Consider the following 23,108-nt stretch of genomic DNA (forward strand, 5'->3'; position numbering starts at 1 on the left):
GTCATCTTTTATATTTCATATATATTACTTCTTGGTATATACCGAGACTCAATTATCTATCGAACTTGTATGCGAGTTAGACTGTTTCGTGTCAAAAGCCTGTACCATCCTTTGCTTCGGAGTAGGCATTTATTGCTTTAGAAGCAATATGTTAGCTGTGCTTAAGATAAAGAGTTCTTTCATATTGGTTTTAAGTAAACTCACGCCTCTCCGTTCAGTGCCCAAGCGGTTTACGGTCTCATGTCGTTATATAGTGCCTCATGCGGCCGACTTATCAGCTGGTACGGTCATTTCATTTACATAATGGTGATTCCAGCAACTATCGTGGAGTTCATGATTATGCACAAAGAGAATCATTGTCTTTAAAAATATTATCCTAAAAAACCGAAAACGAATATAAATGAATTATATGTTGTTATCCTTAAGCCTGATGTCGCCATATTTTTATTTTTTTTGCAGCAGCAGCAGCAGCACAATGCCATCATTTCCTCTAAGACTTCTAAACAAGTTCTGCAATCAAATAAGACAAAATTTCATATTCTCCGTTTTGGCTTACGTGTGAATTGGTTTCTTCCATTTATTTATTTAATAATTTTTGAAATATTTGAATTATGTTTTAGGATTTTAGTAAAAAAATATGTCTAGTGGCTTTTTTTCGTACGAGACATTTGCTTCATATTGTCGTAAGGTTAATCAAGCATGGAGACAATACTTCCATGTGAATCAGTTTGTTTATCACTCAGAGTGCATAGCTTAGACATTGCTTACGTTGCGCAGCGAAGACATAAATCCCAGTGCCCTTTTGTTTGTGTATTTCATATACATATATGTATACTAGGTTAATAGAAATGAATCAGCAATATTCAACGAACAATTCTTAAGGATTGTTACAGGATAAAACTATTTTTAAAATAGTACATTTTTATACCTAATCAATTGTTACAGGTTGGTGGATAACATTGAGTTTTAATAAACCGTAAGTTAACTTACTGTAAATTTACACTTAACGTTTAACAATTTGAGGCTGTTGAATTAAAAAAAAATACGAATGAACAAAAGAAAAAATAGAAATTACTAGGGACTGTTTCCTTCCGATGCAATTCTTTACAAAATATAGGAATTGCAGATCACCATATCAGAATGAAAAAAGAATACCATTCAGGGGAAGAAAACTCCAAGTCGAAACAAGAACTATAAGCAAAAGGCTAACTTATACCCCCGCTCTCATATAAGCTAGAACTGAAAGCGAAAGGCTAACCAAGGCAAAGTTTTGCAACGCCTATTTTAGGATAAAGGTCACAGTGATTTGCATACAAAATCTTGTTATTTCAGGTGAAATACTATAGAATATATATCCAAGACAACATTTTTTAAAGCATACTTTAAAGATTATAGAATATTTTACAGTGACCTACTTTTTACTTGATATTCCACTATCCCAAGATGAGCTTCCCTACCAAATCTGGTTGTACCAGGTGCAAAAATATTGAAAATATGACCCGGACAACTTTTTTTCAAACGTTCGGTCGAAGGTCAAAAAATAGATCACAGTGACCTACGTTTTTGACTTAACACTTCGCAATCCAAATATGTACTTGCATACGAAATCTAGCTACTCCAGATGTAAGAGGGTAGACTATATGCCCGGGACAATTTTTGGCCAACATTCGTAAAATGGGGTATTATTCCCATAAAAATGGCCAGATCAAAACTTAATTGGTGTGCGCACAACTTCATTAGTAAAATTTCATGAAATTCAACTGACAACTAGGAGGAGTTTGCAGACAAAATTATTTTCAGTGTATTTCAATTATGTCATATGTTTGACACAATTTCGGGGGACAGAGGCTATATGAAACAGGGCATAACTCTAAAAAATGTCAACATTCGAGGACATGTAAATGGACGCAATCTCATGGAAGGAAACTGTTATGTCAAACTGAGAGAAAAACCTTCAGTGCTTTATAAGATACAATATTCTGGATGACAAGTTATACAAAACGGGGCATGACACAAAGAAATGTTGTTTTTTTAGATAAACGAAAAGCCGAAGAGCATGACAACATATCATAGGACAGTTGTACATGTATGCTAGAATTGAAAGAAACCATTTCAGTAGTTTGTAAGATACACTTGACACAATAAGGGTGATTATAATACTTTATTAAACATGAGTACCGCGGGGCGGAACAAACTACGCCCGTCGAATGCCATATAGTGTTATATACTTTCTTACATTGAAATAAGATCTGCATCATTCTAAGAGTGGCTAGCTGATATGCTATAAAAATATAGGAGAAAATCTTCTGACAAAAAATCAAATACTGAAATGAACAAAGGGCAATAACTTTTGGAAAATTTGTCAAATCAAAATTCTTTTAGGGGAGACACCACTTCATATCATGATTATAATGTATACCAAGTTTCAAAGAGATCGGTCGAAAAATGTAGGAGGAGATCTCCGGACAAATTTGACGGTCGTATAAAAATGAAGTTCGTGGGAGTTTCTTTCCAAATAACGTTTCTTGCTTGTTTTCTGGAGCAATATCACAAACACCGAGTCTGCTTCAGGCTTCGATTCATCAATTGTATCCATGTATATAGTTTCATAGAATCAGTTCAAATCCAGAAATAACAAACCCCTTAACATGTCAACACTCGAATTTCTAGCACATCAGGGAAAGCTTTATTACATTGCGTTACTTGGAGGCTTAAGCAAATTCATTCTTTTCCTGCAATGATTAATGTGGAACGAGAGAATGAGAGTTGCAGTTGGTATATGAACCATAAATGTGTTGTGGAGGAAAGTCTATGTAAAGCATTGAACCAGTTTTAATGAAATTCATACTTCAAACGAAGGTCAGTTGAAAGAAATGCTTGTGTTAACATATTTTATATTTCTATTATAAAACAATGTAATGTATTGTGATAATTTTGCACGAAGAGAGCTCGCAAAACACGGTTTATGCTAATATCCCCCTAAAATGCAACTGTCGGCACAATTAGACTCCTTAGGTTAATACTACGCCAAGCCCATACATATGTAAATGCAATTGCATGTTTGACATCAAAGTTCTGATTAAGTGGGGCAAAAGAATACGAATTTGTTATCGACCAAACCAGAAGGAATGTATTGGATTTTACATTTACACTGCAATGTGTGTTCCAATGCGCTGGCATGCCGTATAACCGGAGAAAACTCCCAGTTGTAACATTTGTATCAAGGCACAGGCCATGTATAGCTCACCGATAGTATTTGCCTTAAGCTAAGGCTGAATGTTTGGGTTATGATTCAGAACACTTTTAATACCAGATTATTAGGTTAAGTTTTTTAAATGTATCTGTAATATCAACATTTACAGTAACATTTTTGTTCCGAAATAGCGTCGAGTAAAAGAATAATACAAGTCCATTTAACAGTTTATCTACTGTTTCTTATGATGAAATTTCGAATTTTGTTTTCATCGATGTTGACTAGAAATCAAATTAAAAAGCATAGATTTTACTAACGCCAGGTCTTTCATTCAATTATCTACATATCAAAACATGTCATGACATCCGTCATGTCTTTGACCTTTGTTTCTTTCTTTATGAAACAATCACAAACTTCACTCATCAAACCACATATAATATATCTTTAATCGGTTATTCATTGATGACCATCCTCAATATTTCATTCTGAAGTCAAATCTTTGGTTGACAAAATGCAATGAGGTCAGTGTGATCCAAAGATCTGCGTTTCACGCATAAAACAAACAAGTCTGAAAAACATTTGTTTTTAAGGAATAGAAAGAATATGTCAATAGGTTCCTTTACTCACTTGATGGATAGTGGAACAACCCTATACGTGGTGGCTGCATATAAGGGCAGCGGTGGTTGTAATATGACTCAGGCATGGCCTGGAGAGAGCGAGGCTCGTACTGTACATTTGTGTCAGTAGTATAGTATAATTATTGAATCAATACATTACCCATTTTAATACATACAAAATGTACCTGTACTTGTTTTTTTTATAATATACTTGAATCTGTTACTGGACAAAATAATTCACCCTTGAACTTATGTGTGCTCTGTTTTAGAGTGATCCACATTAACACCACACTAATATGACGCATCACATGTTAGTTTGAAGTTGACTGGTTTGTAGTATACGGTACTACTATATAGCTAGACTATATTGATAGTAATAATATCCTCATTTGGTTCTTGTTTATCCAAGAATAACATAATAATATGTATTATTATTTTTATCCAAAAAAACCAAATGCCATTTGAAAAGAATCATAGAGTAAAAATGATAAAATGTTTAAACAAATGGTTTGAGCTGATATGCCAATCCATGAAGGATGTATCTGTTTTTTAATTAAATATGTTTAGCATGTTAGACACAGCAGGTTAGAGACTGTCACGTCTACCACCACTATAAGTATAAAAAGAAGATTTTAGATTTTTCTTTTAAATAATTTAGATAATCCACGTGAAATGATGAAATTTAATGTTTGTACTGATTATATACCTTAGAAATTCCAGGTATCTACATCAGGAGATTCCTCCTCTTCATCGTCGCTGTTGTCATAACGTTTTTGTAGATACATAGAGATAGATTGGCATATCGGCTAAAACCATTTGTTTGCAAGTGAAGTTTCTAGATGGACACCATCGTATAACTTTGTGAAATCAAACTTTGAGTGACTTTTTTTTTGCGATTTTGATCATGTTTTCCTCGATGTTTGATTGATACCCTTATTATGTCATTGTCAAATTTGAGGGTCAAATATTGTATGTTGAGTTTGTTCAGTGACGATTGTGTTAACTTGATAGAATTGATGTCAGTTTCATGATGGACTTGTGATTCTTGAGTCAATATTAGTGTAAAATATGGTTGAATAAAAACAATTGCCATCATCAGTTACATCATATGCGGAGTAGTTTTGATTTTGATTAGAAATGGTTGCTGACGGTCGCATATTGTGCAATCTGTTAACAAAAATAAAATGATGATTTACACAGATTAACGAAAGTACGTGTACAAATTGCCTAGCGTTTAAAGTTTATATTTATCTAAGTACCAATCAAGATATTTTACTGTACAAAACTATACAGATAATGTTTGTCTTTTTTAAGTAATTGTTAATTTTGTTGCATTAGATGAAACTAGATTCAATCTATTGTACAAGCAGATCTAGCATTGAAATTCCACAGTTTTTAGTTGTAAAAGCTAAAGGTAATATCACAAATTGGGATAAAATTTCAACAGAAACGACCCCAAATGGAAGAATTTAGAAGAACTTATTATAAAGTTGACGTTCTGCAGTGAATGCAAATACAAGAGTAGTGATACTGAAAAATCCACAATTTGACCCCTTTGAAACACCTTACGTTTTCCCTTCGAAAGCTGTCGGTGACAATTCTGTTTCATCATGTGTATCTGTGTATAACTGGAGCAGACGACCCGTGAACTTTGACCTCGTCAATGATCTGACCTTTTAATATCCAATGAAAACCAAGCGACCTCGTCATTGACCCTGCTTCGTACATACTCGGGTATTTCCGTCCTAGTGGGAATGATCCTCGTGTGTTTCGATCGATTATTAATATTAAGATGGAAAATGTGTATGTTTAGAAAGTTGTTAGTATCAAACTATCTATTTCTTTCCTAAATTTAAGCTAATTTAATCGACGGTAATACAGTTTGTCAACTAATCACATTATTACGCACCCTTCGACGCCATTTGCTTGTGCATCCATGTAAGCTTTTTGATGACCATGCCAATCATTTCTCTTTTTGATACAAAAGGAAAGAAATCGCGAAAATAAACACATCCAGTGTATTGAATATGGTAAATATTTTTTTGAAAAATTCGTTGTTTCGAATACATTTTTCCTGCTACGTTACATGTCGCTCTATTATTCGATTAGGCATATTTACGGGCTCCATGAACCGGAAGTACGAAAAGTTTCTAGGCTGTAGCTGTACGATTCAGTGATGGAATCGATTTACACGCACATGTTACCGGTAATGAGCTTCGCTCTTATTAACAAGGTATGAATTTGAGATGTGCAAACTCGTTGTCAGCAAGTTAAATCGATTTTTTTTTCCACAAATACTTTTGTTTACAACTATGTTGTTTCAAAAGCTGAATTATTGATACAGTAGCTAGTTTCAAACATTTTAGCGAGCATGATAGAAGTTTGAGAAGTTGTTTCCACTATTTCAATAGTACATTAGAAATATATATAATAAGTAAACAGTAAATAGTTCACGTTTTCTGATGGTTGTTATCTGAATAATGTTTTCACTCTAGTCCATCAACGCAATACATGTCGTGTAAATTAACACTGGATACCCGATTTTGAAGGGGGGAAAATACGAACCTTACACTGAAATTATTATTGAATCAATGTATTGACTCCTTTAGATCTATTGTCGTTCATTTTTTTTTAAATCATCTTTGAAATTATTTAAAGGTGAGTTAAAACATGTTAATGTTTCTTTTAAGTTATTTTCTGCCTGGGATTATTCCTACAAAAACAAACATTGAACATTTTTTAGTATTCCATTTTTTTCAATTTTATGAGTCAAAAATATAAAATTTGTTCTCATCAATGAAGTGGGACTAGGAATGGTAACAGCAGCTGCAGGCACCACCTGACAATTTGTTACAATTGACCTCCATCTGGTTTTCATCGACTTAATGACACAATCAATCCATCGCTTATTTAACTACAGACATTGGAGTACTCCGGGGATAACTGGTCCATCTACAACAAATTTAATGACTGAAGATCTACTGACATTAAATACACCAAACCTCACACATCATTGTCATTCTCCGAGGCTGGATTTCTTCTCAATTTCCGTTTCTGAAATGATGCCTAAGTCATTTCGACGTGTGTTCTATACGTTTCATGTCAATGCGGTATGTGGCGCGGATCGGTGGGTGTATGAATATAAGAGCTCCATACTTTATATCTATCGGCCCCCGGAGAGACCGGCGTTGGAGAAGCAATAACTTTGAATAAGATGCTTTCTCATACATATACCATACATGTTAGCGGTTGATGTAAGTTTCGATCCATCGCTCTGCTAAATCTAGCTGTCATCAAGGCGCGATGTTATATTGTCCATATGGCCAAAAGTATTCATGATGACGCAATTTATATCATCTAGTACAACGTCGAACTGTGTTTTAAGCCAGTAACGACAATTTTATTGCAAGAAATGGCCTAACTGTTTGGTAAAGTTAAACACTAAATGCAGTTTGTTTGAAGCATATGACAAAATAAACGGTATCTCTCTCACGAATTTATTTCACATTGACACGGTTAACGACTGACAAGTCAATATCTATTATTAATAAAAGTGATGAGTTGGACGTCTTGAAATCATATTAAGATATGTTATTTTTCTTTTCATAAATGTGACAAAGCATACATCTCTAACAATATCAATCTATATATATCTTTATATATATATCTAAAACAAATTCACTACAACTTGGCACAAAGACTTAACTACGTGACAACGAAAAGAATAGACTTTAAAGACTTCTAATATAACAAATAATCTTCTAAATAACGTAACTCCTCTCAGAATCCTTTCGGTGTGTGGTTACTCACAACTCAAACAAAATATCCACATCAATAAACATAATAACCTACTAGAAACTCTCATTCAGAAATACTATTCATTCCGAATTTTGATTCGGAATATCTATTTCAAGTACACAACAGGAATGAAGTTCTTATCGACTACTTATGGCTGGCGGACACACTGCATTGGCACAACACGGAATGACGACGTATAGCTATTGCACTGGAATGGAACAAGAGAATGGGCGTCCATCTAGGTCTGTATTGGGCGATAAGTTTTCTGGCAATTTCATGTAGCGCCTAATTTGGAATACAATGGACAAAATAGCAATGTTAGACTTTTCGCAAGATGGAAACGATCACATGGGTAATGTCAATATCCTTTTCTCTTAACCATAGCAAAATGTGTTAGTTGGAGATCAGACCTTTTCTTGTCACCTCGTTCAAGCGTTCCAGTGACGCAGTACCCGAGTTGGAAATCGGCGTTACTTATATTCGTCGTCAACGTCATCTTAAAATCAGGAGATACAGTGTCTTTGAATTTCCCCGTTATGGTCATGGCGCCACTGCCCTTGTCTGCCATTTTGCCTTTGGTGGTACGTTTTTTGACCCCTGAGACCTCAACAATCTTACAGCGTGATCTGCTCCACCAATAGGTTTTTAGAAGCCAGTAGGATACGAGAGCTGGCTGGGCCCAACCCTCGTACGGAAACAACATCACCTTGGTAGGGTAACCCTCATAGTTAAACACCTTGCGGCAACATTTGCCCCGAGTCTCATAATAAAACAGCTGCACCATGCTTACCACGCCCCCTAATGGATGATAACGTGTACAGGCACTGTAGTTTACAGCGCCCTCTAGGTAACGTTAATTTCTTCCCAACAAGCAACAGTCGTCGTCCATTCAGTTAATTTACATGATGATTCTGGAAGATATAAAGAGAGAAAACACATTTGATAAATTGTCTATCCAATGATATAGTGATGGCGAGTGATTACTGTCATATTATACGACACTAGGGGATAAAATGTACTGATATGAACGTCATACAATCACTCAGAATCCACTTCCGGGCATAAAATCAGGGAAATCCATCTTGAAGTATGGGCACGTGATTAATTGGTATAGACATGACCGACGACGTTCCTTGTAGGCGGATCAAGGCGTCAGTTTGCTGGGTCGCTTCATATCTATGTATAGCGGGGATATATCGAGAAAAGGAAATGTCAGCGAAGCTAATTTTAAATTAATGTTAGCGGGGATATAGGAACACATCTCCACGATCCGTTCATGATATGACATACGATAAATATCGATCGCTATAAGGTTACAAAGCGACCAGAAGGAAAGCACGGGGCCGTGCATCCTGAGAATGTGTCTACCAGAATCGCAGGTCAAGATTTTCCGATTCATTTGTGATTGTAAACTGAATATAACGTTAAACATCGTTTTAAAGTTGATTTTTGTTTCTACAAGAAATAAATACACAAAAGTTTACCGGTAGAAAATAATAATTCCATAATGCCATTAGGATTAAAGATAAAATAGTCATATCATAGATAAATCTAACTTAACAATCGTTTAGCATTTAAAATTATCAACCGTAAACATTTAATATACCAAAGCTGAATTCTATGAAATGCAAAAGAAATAGGTGTAGCACAAGATATCGCTTGTTTTTAAAGTAAACTAAGGCAACATGAGGTATATGTATAATTATTTGCGCAGTGATCTTTTTGCGCAACGACGACACTTATGTGACTCACTATCACAATGCAGTGCCTTCAAATTAAGTTAAAAGCATTCAAATATTATAACATGTTAAATAGGAATATTTATATAATTGAAATAAGAAAGAAATGTTTTTTTTTATATAGATAAATCATTTTCATACAGGAATGGTCTACATATGATCTCAGAGTTTGATTTGGTGAACATTTATCTCAAGGAGGTCATTGTATGTTAAGATTCTTCACTGATATTTCCATCCTAAACGTCTTAATAAACAGGAGGTCGATCATTCGTCATATATATCCATGTACAACAGATTTGCTAATAGTCTCGTTCATCAGGTATCCAGCCTGCTCGACGTTGTCCTATGGAGACAATGTTACGGTGGTTTAACAAGTCACAGGGCGTATAAAGTATGGAAGGCGAACAAAACAATATCATATGTAAACACCCTACGTATATACATTTGTAATTCCGAGCACAATTTGGAATTCCCGATCTTTATAAACATATCATGATATATAAGTAAGTTATAGCATGAATAGATTGAGGTCATTTTCCCATGAAAAACCGTGACCAACCTCGTTTTGATTCTGGATGTATTTAGTTCACGGGAAATTGATCGTTATACCAGAGAAGAACAGTTCCGGTCAGCTTTGTTTTTCCTGTTTGTACCCGATTTGGATCAATCAAAGAGGAATAACAACTGAAAGAAACTGGTAATGTACTCACGTCTTACATTGTTAAGACTCAATTAGAGTTAATGTAGTATGAATTCAATAAATGTGAGATTGCATGTGTTCTGTTGGTGCCGAGAGATCACAGGTGTCGAATGTACCAGGCAAATAACATAAATAGGATTACTATCTAAAGTAAGTTCTGTGTATAGGGAACCTCATTAACCCAGTGTAACTTACATACACATCAATAATGGCGTCTTAACGCTCAGTAAAAATTACAAATCGTATTCATCCACCAGTGAAAACCAGTGAGTAGGTATTATTTTAAGTACCCTTTTTGTCGTTAATGAACACATTTAAATATACTAATGTGTCCCGAACTGTTAGAGCAAACAACTTGTACACATAATTATATTTTACAAAATACAAATTTAATGCATTTATCACGGTTGTATGTTTTTTTGGGAAAAGGAAATGAATCAGAAAGAGATATGTTTTTCTTCTGGCAACATGAAACACAAATCAAAACGTTTCTCCCTCATGGGGTTTCGTATAGTTTGTATTTTTCGATTTGATGGTAACCTCATAAAAAGACCAGTCATTGTTGCGTGACTGTCTGTAGGCTGACGTCAGAGGAGTCTGGCATGAGTGCAACCGATCGGAGGTTTTTAAACGAACGACATTCAATTGCCAATTACAAAACAAAATACGACTCAATAGATTGTATTGTTCTTGATTTCAAGCTCAAGTCATTAAAACAACACTTCACCAATATATCTGAAAGTCAATTAATTGGAGATTGAACGTTGGACTTTAATGAAAAAATAAAATGCAATGCATGTGCTGTGCGATTTTCTTGGGAGTCTGGTACGTATTCAACCAATCAGGCAGCCATTAAACCAGTCAGTCGGCATTTAGCTTGGCTTGTACATCTAACTCTCAATATCCAATTCAACCATTCGTATAGCGAAACTACCATCAATACGTAAGAAACGACAGGTTCAGACATCAATGAATGTCAATTAGATATTAATATCAAGATGCAATATAATTATGTAACTGTCTAAATATATATAGAATATATAGTAAAACTTTATTTATCACAACATATTTTCATCAAATAACCTCTATTGTGGCGATCTTTATTTTCTCAAATTCGAGAACAACAGCTCTTCAGAGTGCTTACAAACCTAGCTTATCGCAATGATAAATCAGGGCTTCCATAGGTTTAGAAAATAGAAAAAAACATAAATAATATATAACAAATATAGTCCCGTTTTATTCATTCGAGCGTTCATTATTATGCTTGTCTAGACGTTGTTTAATATGTAATGTTATCTTATTAAATATTTACATCGTATACATGTGGATTCGCTTGATACGGTTAGGAAAAGCCTACGTGCACCAGCATTTTGAAAAAGTGACAGTATGGGATTACCAGTGACCGGTGAAAACTAAAGATATGTCGAGAGATTTGATTGTACACAACACTATATAATGTGACATTGCAATCAATCATTGTTCATTTCCATTAAAAATGTAATATTTTAAATATTCACTTTACTGCATTGAAGATGCCATTTATTTCCCAACATGGTTCACCCGTTGTCAGTATAATGTGACCGAGCGGAATGCAGTGCTGGGTACCTTCGTTATGGCATTTCAGAGAGATAGCAATATAAAGTCGGCATCAGATTCGCGCTATCAAAAGGAGGCAACCACTCCAACGTAACCTGTCTCCTGCATACATACACGCAGGCACACATACACTACACCAAGGAGGCACGTCCTTAAATGACCTTAGCTGTCAAAAGGACGTTAAACAAAATTAAACCAAACCATGTACAGGTAGACATATAACTAATGTACTTCTCATCCTCTTTTTGTACTACATGTGTATACGGAACAGATCTTTTATCACTACGGAGGATAAACAGCATCGGAATATCTTTAGTAAGTATGCCAGTAATCAATTTACAGAAGCATTGTTTATGATTTGCTTTATTTGAATTCGAGCAATAACGCAAATCAGCAGAGTAACAATGATCTGTGATATATGTTTACGTAAAAGTGGTACATGTGTCTGGAAGAATGATGCAGGCAATATTAACAAGGTCAATGTGTACTGTTACAACAAAACTACTTACTGCTTAGGGTTCGGAGACATTAAAATGTTTCGTGACATGCCTGTTTCAAATCTCTAGACAGGTACGTGATTGGGGCTCCTCAATTATCGTGCGTTGGACAATCACCTCCTTAGATTGGCACTTAATGAGTGCGAATACATTGTGCAACAGCAGATGGAGATTTCCATAGAGTTAATGACCATATTTGTAAGAAATCAGGATCCGTTTCATCTCCATCTCTACTAAAAGATTTATTGCATGCTATCAAACTGTTAGCGAGGCAAAATCAACTTAAGTTTATTGCAACTTCATTTTCACCGTCAGCCAATCGTGCTCTCTCATATTTATTTGTGCACGTCACTATTTAATATCGTTCGAAGTAAGATCAAAGATTCATTTCTTAGTGCAACTGTAGCTGTAGATCTTAAATGCCCAAAGGAGCTTAGTTATAAGAGAAGGCAGGTAATCCAAGCATTGCTCACTAAGTATTGATTCTCGGTGTTTAATGAAAATGAATACCCTGAAAAGTCGGTGATTAGTTCCGGGGAGAAGACACACATGCAACTCTGCATGATGGAGCTCGGGAGCTGACAGTAAAACATCCAAGTAATCTGTGCTATAATGTTCCATGGGAAATTTTCTGCATCGCATGAAATTGCTCATCCTCCCAAATCTCTGATTACTTTGCAATCCGATCGTGTTCAGAAGGAGTTATTGGAGAGGTACTTATCCACTTAATGCTAATAAATCGGCTGGAGTAATTGTGTGGCAGAAAAACAACATCGGTCGTTATCTTGTGTAAAACCCCTGCATGTTACGGAAACAACAAGCGGCTTACAAGGGTGATAATTAACCCCAACTGCCCTTGTCATTTCAACAAGTGTAAGTGGTGAGAAGGGCTTCAGATCAAAGATTGGTCTCTTTGTATGGGAAATTATATACAGAATTAGGGTAATAGGTATTATTACAATTTCCATATAAATTGTGCTGACCTGTAATTCGATAGCATTTGTGATCTTCGGGGATTTTTTTGTTCGGCCAGGCAGACTAAAGACTGTTTGGACTGGCCAGATATAAACATCGATCGGACTTAGTGGCTAGTTGTGTGTGTACATTGCACGAACATTTGTATTTCAGTCAATATGATTGCAAACTGGACAATAGTAAGTTCTATAAAATACACTAGAGTTTGCCAGTAATACAATCAAAACGCAAACGGCATGTAACGAAGGTATGGACCGGTGTTAACTGCCAGCAACAGTAACAAAACGAACACTTTCGGCTACGTTGATTCGATATGATTAAATGACAAACTTATATAAGATTCCGAGACTTGCTCAAAGCATGCTTCCAAATGACAAAATATGTGTCCAATAAAAGACAGTTAAAATATTCTTCTTATATTCACGACTATTAAGTGCCTCAAACCTCGTTACAAATCTAAGTCTATCCGCGAAATGTTCCCCTAATAAAGGAGCTTGCAAAATACCAATGCATAGTTATAGAGAAGTTTGTGAAAAGGAACGTACATTGTTGTCGAATGAAACAAGGAGCATTATAACAACCGAGATTTCTCGTTATATGGAAAACAAAATTAACGTCCTATATTCATTTTTGGTAAAGCTATGTAAGTGAAACAAAACCGCTAAGTATAGATCAAACCTTCAACGTTTAAATAACATATCCTTTTTACATGTACTAGGTATTGATTCCGAGACATGTGATGGTATGTATGTATTCCCATCGACTGGTATGGTTCATGTTTCTAAAAGCCCCGCTAGATTACACTATGAATTAACAGGACCGGATATAGCCAGTGCTCATAGGGTCTTTGAAATAGATTGGAAGCTACGATATTTCATTTAAGATAAAAATATGCCCGTACAAATGTTTGTCCTTGGTTTGACAATGCTGTAGTAATCTATATGCTTTGGAATGCATCGCTCTATTGATACACGCCTAGTATTTTTAACATTTACAATTTTCACACGTTTTAGCTGTTAACATCCTGTTGAATCAATATGATATACGAGTCTCGGTACAAATATAGATGCATTTTTTCTTCTTAAAGTGTGGTCTAGTTTTAAACAATTGGGAAAAGTCTGTTACATAACGTGCGTTCAATAAAATGTTCACTTAATCCTGCAATCGATTTGCAAGTTAAAGAGAGGACGTTCAGTTCATTAACTACCATTAATACAGTACCAGTGTATACGATCAAACGTAACAGGGACTTCAATATAGCATGTCTTCTCAGCTTACACACTGTATAATCTACTTTTTGTTTGTTATATGTTATTTTCATTGACTCCGATTTTGGTGATGTACAATGTGCTTGTTAAACATAGACCAAAAATACAAACGTCACACGATGACGCCTACAAGAATATTTATTTACAAAATCAATGTTAACAAATAGTACTTTCGAAGGAGTGTGAATATTTCAACAGTTTAGAACTTTGTTTGTCTTTGAAATTGAATATGTTGGCTTCAATGTATGAACGTGTGAATATTTTCGAATTAATCGCTTTGCTCCTGATATCGATAGCTAGGTTAATGCGACGATATCCTAACAATTCCACCAGTTCATACATGAAATATTTTACACTGATTATATATAAAAGATAAAAGCATACTGTAAAACATCTCGCGAGATATATTTTTCGCTTTATTCGCAAGGCAATACGATCGTGAATTTGAAAATCTCTGGAATAAATATATTGACCCGATAAGACATGGTCCATTTAATGCGATCGCTTTCGAAAAAATCAATTCTTGCAAATACCTCGTTTAAAGAACATCTGCGAAATTATCGCGAAAATTTAATTGATTTTACAGAATCCTTATTTGAAATCAGAACTGCTTGATGACGTAATCATATCATTTCGTTATCCCGTGTGCGGTTTCTTTACAATGTATTCAAGTTGACGTTTGTCTTTTATTTTTTCGTTCGTATGATGCTTTTCCTTTAGCATGTTTTGTTTACTGTATTGGCTCTAATGACCTCTTATGTGTCGATGGGGCGTTAAGTATTTAATAATAATAATAACCTAATAAGCAAAACAGTACACAATATCTACGCGGTAAGAATGAAAAATGAAGTAATTATGCATGTTACTTGCACATATACACTCGTAAAAGCTTTACAGTATGTGTATTTTATCAATAAATCAAATTATCCGTGTGCGCGTATAAATGTTTAACATGGTTACCGTATCTGCATGAGCTTGTTTGACAAATTTCTTTATCAACTTGCAATAAGAAACGTATGTCCCTAGTAATTCTTATTTCCTTTCGAAAGTATACGCGCGGTCATGTCCAAGCATCTTAATGGTTTATATATAGACCATAAGTATGAGAGTACAGTGTTAAATCAACCGGCGTAATTTCGTTGTGGTACTAGTTTGTCTCGTGCTGAAATATACAAACTCGTGGAAATATGGGCGAGAACACATTTTATCATTTAAAGTACGTCTGACCTTTTTGAATTATGGATGAACATTATTTTCGTGTCATATGATCGCTGAGATACTGATAAAAAGAATATACCGAAGAGCAAACAAATTCATAATTCGAACTGAAAATCAATAAAACTAAGGATAAAATTAACAAAAAAGCAAAGGGGCCCTATAAATAGTTCGAAGATATAAGATATACGTTCCGGAAGGGTAAGCATTTTTCGCTTCGTCGACGACACCCACCATATTAATCTAGATCAAATCCAAGAAATGTCACATCATCATAGCGAGAACTGGGGTAGTGGGATAGTGACAACAAATAACAGGGCGTACTAATGAGAATGATAGAAAACTTCGACCTTCATATGTCGCAAAGCAATAGTAGGTTTCCCAATGAGATCACCATGGCGACCATAAAGCTTTCCAAAGTTTTCAGAAGTTGTTGTAAGTTTGTCAGTCAACATTTATCACGAGAGTCATGCTATTCTGAGGAATCTCTTAAATTATTAGTCAACTGCGACAAAGTTAACATCACAGGGTGAGGAAACAAGGCTATTCATATCAAAGGTTAGCATTAATGTGACTATATTTGAGGTTAAAACTTTTTCAAGTACAATATCAAGTTTAATTTTCTGTTGTGAGATAGTACTTTCTTCTGTGTTTTAGAGTCATTTTCATATATTGAGTTAGACTTTCTGAATCGCAATATTTCTTTTCTGTGTATGGAAATGATCGTTGTGCTGCAAGGCCATTGCAATGACTATATGTCAAAGACATGCCCTTTGGAAATTCTGAGATGAATTAATTTCATTTTTACGCAAGAGCGCAAAAAGCAATACATCCAACCGAATAAGAGGTCCTTGTCTAATACTTGGATGTTGATGTAGTGTTGTGTACTTTGCCGAAAACCATCTTCTTTATTATTCAATAATATTTGAACATTTCATATATGTTTTTTGCTATTTATTCATTAAAAGCATACCCTGTCGCTACTTTATCATATAAACCTGGGGCCCTGAACCGATGAATTGTGTTCTGTCATCACAATATAAAGTTAATTACTCCTGTAGGGGTAAATAGGATGCATTAAAGACCAGGCCACTGAATATCGAGGTTGCCTGAACTGAATGACACCGCCAATTCGAAGTCACATCAGACCTTCTATGAACATAAACTTTATAAACGCATTACATAATTTATTAAACAGTTCTGTTCAGCTCATATTAATCACTTTTATAACCCGGATGAAATATCGATAAGGGTCTTAGTGTTGGATACCGGAGAATCCTGAGAAAACCAACTAAGTCAGACAGATAATCCTGATAAAACCAACTAAGTCAGACAGATAACCGAATACAGTCACGTCCGAACGGGGAATATACAGTCACGTCTGAACGGGAAATATACTGTCACGTCCGAACGGGGACACATGCCACATGCCACATGCCAGCTTGGTGAAAGGCGAGTACGGTTTCCACTGTTCTACCAGATCACCATCAGTAGTAGCTGATCGAAGGGCTTAGTTTTACGTATTTGCCTCTACAAGTGTTTTTCATCTTTTTATTACATCAACAATATTTAAAACTAACTCACATTATTCAAAGTCATTTTACACTGGGATGAGAATTCCTAGTTTAACGTTCAGCATTTAGAATTGCAACAACTGGTTCACCCGTTGTCAGTATAATGAGAGGGGCGGAATGCTGGGCCCGGTGCCTTCGGCATGATATTTAAGTGAGGTAGCACTATAAAGTCGGCATCAGATCTGCGCTATCAAAAGGAGGCAAAAATACCAACATACTCTGTCTTCAGCACACATACACGCCGCACACGGAGTCACGTCTTTAAATGACATAAGCTGGTGATAGGACGTTCAACAAAATAAAACCAAACCATCACAAGCGTGCCTCATTTTAATTGTTGTAGTATATAAACAAACGACAACATATATCTGTGACGTCCGAGATATTGGCCGTCTGCACAATTATGAGTCAAGCACCCGACTAATTCGGAACACACTTTGTTGTTCCGAATGACATTGGATAAAGCATTGGGTTCTGCGAATGAATTGGGCCAACCACAAGATCAGATTCTCACTGGGGGTATGATCATGTATACTACCTAACAATTGGTGGTAAGAGCTCTTACCCAAGACACATGGCAGAAAACACACATTACGCCATTCAAAATAATTGACACTATTCGATGATGATGTATTTCTTTCGTTCAATTTTATACATTTATACATATTTTGAGTAAAACTTACTGTATATAATAGGATTCGTTTCTTAACGATTTATTTACACCTTTCACCGCCATTTTCATTAGAAAGTTGACATCCGACCTTTGACAAAATTTTATTGAAAATTCATTCGAATATTTCTATAACATCCAGAGAATAGTTGTGCTTCCTCTTCAGTCCCTATCACATGACTGATATCCTTATATCATTTAAATGAATTACTAGCATACTCAATGTTTCTGTCTTAAAAATTCAGGAGAGGTTAATAACACGTGAACTTTTTATGACCGGAACACAATGAATGGAGCTCACTGGTACGATCTGACGTATTCAGTCTTGTGTCGTCTGCGTGCTACGAGGCAATATATTTTGTAAGAGTAATGAGTCGGAATGCCACTAGACGGCGCTCGGTGGCACTGGCGGGAAACACTCGGACATCGTACAACTACCGTTCTATTATCCCCTTGTGTTATATTTTGTCTTGCTACATTTACCATTATGACCCTGATAAATGAGATATAACGATAACACCGTTTTGTGATGGCTTAGTTAATTGTCCGGTTCATCCCTTGGGAGTTTACCTTCATTCTCCCGGTCAGCTAAGGATAATGGCGTTGTATGAAGACTTTTCCCTGTCTACTAACAGCAGCACAAAAAAGGATAGGATTAGTTTGCATCCAAGCATAAAAAAAATGATGTGAAAGATATATATAGAAAGCGCTAATCAATATCTCCATCAGAGGATTCAAATTGAGAAAGATAGGTGGCAGTAGCAACATCCGGTTCCTACAAAATCATTCATAAACAGCAAACATAAACACTCCCCACCTTGCCTTTACATGCATGCATATATCGAAATATAGCCTTGATGAATAACATCAGTGACAAAATTTGCGATTTATGTTACCTTTAAATTGCTTTATGTTTCTTCTCTCTCGGCCAAATATTTCTACATTGTAAATAACATTTTGAAACATCATTTTGCGTTTCTCAAGAAACAAGTTTTTCATATCGTGATGGTCGAGTATGGCTTATATGCTTTTCGTGAGCTATTTCTCAAGTAAATATATTTGCTCAAATTCCATGGTTATACTTTATAGTTCACTCACTCACATTGACAATCATGTCTACGTTGGTATATGATGCTTTCCATTGACTCTGCAAAATATTTGATAAATCGATATGAGTTGATTGAAAAGCTGTTAGTGAAAATAGAAACCTGGCTACAGTGAGTAAATTGTCAATGCATGCGACCACAATACTGGCGGCAATGTAATTGTTCATTTATATAACATTTACGTCAGTTATACAGTACAGTTTTTGAGTGTACAATAGTAAAACTGATTTTTAAAAAGTAAGGTTATCAGTTAAACAGTACGATTACATAAATGTTTTATAAATCAATTGTAGTTATCAGAGTAATTCTGCAGCAACTTAATGTTAGATATCTAATAAGCTTTTGCAGATCCCTGTCGAATCCACCGTTTTGGTCCTATAAGCTTGTCACTATGGGACATATTTTTTTTCCATTTGTTCTTGTTCTTGCATGTTCTTGTTTGCTATACATTGTTCTTTCATTTGTAAACTGTAAAACCAGCGTCCGTGAAGCGCAAGTTAAATACAAGCGCCATGGCATTGGTAATAGTTAGATACGTTTATGCAAGGTACTTATCATTAAATGCTCTATATGAGTTTAACACAAGCAAACAAGATCGTCTTGGATTCACTAGTAAACACAATGAGGTTTGATATTATAAGCGAATGTGTTAATGGTCGTTTATACTTGCTACACGTTGAATTCTGGATTCTATACTAACAGCTACATTGATAAAAACAATCCATGTATCGTTGTGGATAACAGAGAATATGTTCTATCATACATTTAATTTTACAGCATGGTCAACCACAGAACACACATGGGGATATGTATGAAAATTCTGACAGATTAACCTGATACACCATGGGGAATATTAACCAATGTACAAGTCCCTAGGCACAACATGCCAATACCATGACAATTTCCCATAACCGCACGATTAAATTGAAGACCACAAACTTGTCAACAACATGGTATCAAAACGTTATTCCATATTTCCTCTATCATGACGTGCATCATCAGATTAAATTCAATTTATACATGCTCAAAAACTTACTAAATCGACGAAATCTCCAGGGAAATCACATTTTGCTTTTGATGGGTTTTAAATTGTATCAATTTCGACTTGATAATAAGAATTTTGTCACTATTCATAACAGAGTTTTCTGTTTTCATTGTTCTTGTCTACAGATCATCGGGTTTTTTCAGGAATTGCAATTAGGTTTTGTACACTGGTAGCAAAAAATATCAACACTTAATACCGAGTTACGAGCCATTAGGAATTGTGGAGAATGTACCTTGCTTAATTATCTGGGCTGAAATGTGACTGCATTCACGCACTAACACTTTACAATATTTTTAATCAAAATGGTTTTATAAGTTATAAAATTCCACAGGGTAGTAATCTGTCACTTGCATATGCTAGTAAATCTATATATAGGCTTTGATTATTATCCTTTTTAAGTTTTTAACAGACAGCTGAGATAGTAGTGGGAAAAAAGCCACATTTTCGGAGCGTTGAAATTCACTTTTCGACGAAATGCCCTCTACAGCCGGCTTGAGTTTTTGCTTGCTTTAAAAATATTTTTCAATGACATTGTAAGATGATTGTTCAACACTATGGGAAGCGTTGTGCAAGTTCTCTCATTAAAAATTCTTTCTGATATTTTTTCCTAAACATACATAAGCATTGTTCGGCATTGATTATTGATTATTTTAAATAAATATAGTACATACCCTCTGTAGAAGAGTAATACATTATGAAGATTATCAAAGAATGACTAAGGTGAATTGCGCTTTAAATTAGTTGAACACATAGCACGTTGTTTTGGCCAATAATTACAAACCTCAAAAACACGGTAGCCAAAGCAATCGCTCTACAAAAGGTCAACAGATGAATCATATTATGTTTGTAAATCTCTTTGAAAAACCATCAAATGATTTAACATGTGTAAATGTCCAACGCAACCATTCAAAATGGGAGAAATAAGAGAAGTAATTTGATCATTAATCAACTGCACCAATTATATGGTTTTATGTTATGACACTGCAAATAACTTTGTCCGCGGAGACCTGGTATTCGTCTGTAAAAACGATCTTTCAGGCCTGTACCGCATTTTTATGTCGTTAATACCAATACACTAATTTGCCTGTTAATTCCTTGAAGTGTGTTGAATTTTGTGCATGAATCTATCCTGGTTCTGAACAAACCACAAATTACAAAGCAGTATTTCTCTCCCTGTGTCCCTTATTCGATTATTTTCAGATACATAACATTTTAAACATTAATACGCCAGATAAATGATGAAGGTCCACTGAGAGATCCAAAATAAATCACCCTACCTCCTTTATCTATTGGTTGATATAGCATACAAAAACACACAAAAAAGGTGTTTGCAATTTGTCTTTAAAGCATTTCTAATTTTTATGTTTTCCTAGAACGAATATCTGACGAAGTTTTATCTCAAGTGCCGAAAAAAATAATGTGAGTATCAAGGAAGTGCTATGCCGAATCCGATGGTAAGTCCTAAGCGTTATTTCGTGTTTACAATTTGTGTTGGAAAGAGCAAACAAAAACATAATCGCATTCCGGATACCGGACGTCTAAACTTTAGAAAACCCTGTGTTTAAATCAAGCTACCGAATGTTAACATGTATCGTCTTAACACATGTGTTAGGCTGTAATATCCAGTCCGCTACTTTGTACCATTCCGTAATATTACCCACTGGATTGCTATTCTGTAATATGGACCAACCGGAAGTATAATTAAAACCATGCACATGGAACAAGATGGTGTTTGTTGAGTCTGAACGTTAAGCCGTAGTTAATGATGGCATTAGGCATGCCATCAACACATAAACACTACATTTTGGCGACGAGGACGGGATCAGAATGACATCCCTACCAATATTTCCTTCGTTCGATACCGAATGCGACAAAAGTAACGCTGGCCCAAGATGGGATCGGTGGATAGGGCGTTTAGAGAATCTGCTCGTGGCCCTGGACATTACGGACGAGGATGAAAATGATAGAAAAAGAGCACTCCTGCTTCACTATGCAGGTGAACGTGTGTATGACATATATGAGGCAGAAAAAGGAGAAACCGAGCCGTCATATGGAGCCACCAAACAGGTGCTCACGACATACTTCAAACCCAAGAAAAATCAACAAATGGAATTATACACCTTCAGAAGCTATAAACAGTCAGAATCGCAAACTCTTGACGAGTATGTCACCGAATTACGACGACTAGCGAAGGATTGTGGATTTGCAGACACGAATAAGGAGATTCTGTCACAGGTCATCCAGCACTGTAAGTCCAACAGACTCCGGAGAAGGGCACTCCGCGAGCCTGACAAAGACTTAAATGGAATTCTAACACTCGGTAGAACACTAGAGTTATCCGATGTCCAAGCTACAGCAATGGAACGGGACCAAAGTGCGAGTGTTAACGCGGTTGGTCGTGCACAGTCCGAACACAAACCGTTTAAAAGAAAACAACACAGATCGTCCAACTTCAAGCGTGGTACACCCAAACAAGGTGAGTCCGATAAAAAGTGTATGAAATGTGGAGGATCATACCCTCACCATGGAGACTGTCCCGCTAAAGGCCAGACTTGTCATTCATGTGGTAAAAGTAACCACTATATGAAAATGTGTCGATCCCGTGTCAACAAGCCTACTCACAAGGGCCAGAATCGAAATGTGAAAGCTGTTCAACAGGACACTGGCCATGGTCAATCGGTTAGTTATGATGCCCGATACCAAGATGGCGAGACGGACGACGATGACCGTTACTGTTATGGAATAAAGGAGACTTTGACAAATTCCGAACAGGTGAGATTTGTAAACGAGGCTCCCAACTTCACTCTAAAAGTGAACAACAGACCACTGAGAGTATTGTTAGACAGCGGTTCCTCAGTCAATATACTTGACGAAACAGCATACGAGTGTATGGGTAGGCCGCCTATCACCCGTGCTAGTAACAGGCTGATACCGTACGGTGGTGGTAAACCGTTATCAGTCCTGGGAAAGTGTGATCTTGGTGTAGAAACGAACAAACAGTTTGACACTTTGACATTCTATGTTGTGAAGGGACATAGGTACGGATCCATCCTAGGGTATCCATCAGCCCGTAATCTGTCACTGATCCATGTTGTGAGTGAAATCGCAGAGGATG

At 35.9% G+C, this 23,108-nt stretch overlaps 2 protein-coding genes across 2 annotated transcripts in view; one reads left to right on the forward strand and one right to left on the reverse strand.

Annotated features, from left to right (window-relative positions):
* Window positions 1-7,153: 7,153 nt before the first annotated feature.
* Window positions 7,154-8,523, reverse strand: LOC110464501. Its single transcript, XM_021519752.1, has one exon. It carries the CDS (start codon window positions 8,390-8,392, stop codon window positions 7,967-7,969), a length of 426 nt encoding a protein of 141 aa, XP_021375427.1. The 5' UTR covers window positions 8,393-8,523; the 3' UTR covers window positions 7,154-7,966.
* A 13,297-nt stretch (window positions 8,524-21,820) lies between these two features.
* Window positions 21,821-23,108, forward strand: part of LOC110464492 — a 22,366-nt gene continuing 21,078 nt past the window's right edge. Inside the window, exon 1 of the mRNA XM_021519740.1 lies at window positions 21,821-23,086. Coding sequence (XP_021375415.1) covers window positions 21,821-23,086 — 1,266 coding nt within the window. The remainder of the gene's footprint in view (window positions 23,087-23,108) is intronic.

The sequence above is a fragment of the Mizuhopecten yessoensis genome, unplaced genomic scaffold (assembly GCF_002113885.1).
Source record: "Mizuhopecten yessoensis strain PY_sf001 unplaced genomic scaffold, ASM211388v2 scaffold10997, whole genome shotgun sequence".
In the NCBI taxonomy this organism is placed as follows: domain Eukaryota; kingdom Metazoa; phylum Mollusca; class Bivalvia; order Pectinida; family Pectinidae; genus Mizuhopecten; species Mizuhopecten yessoensis.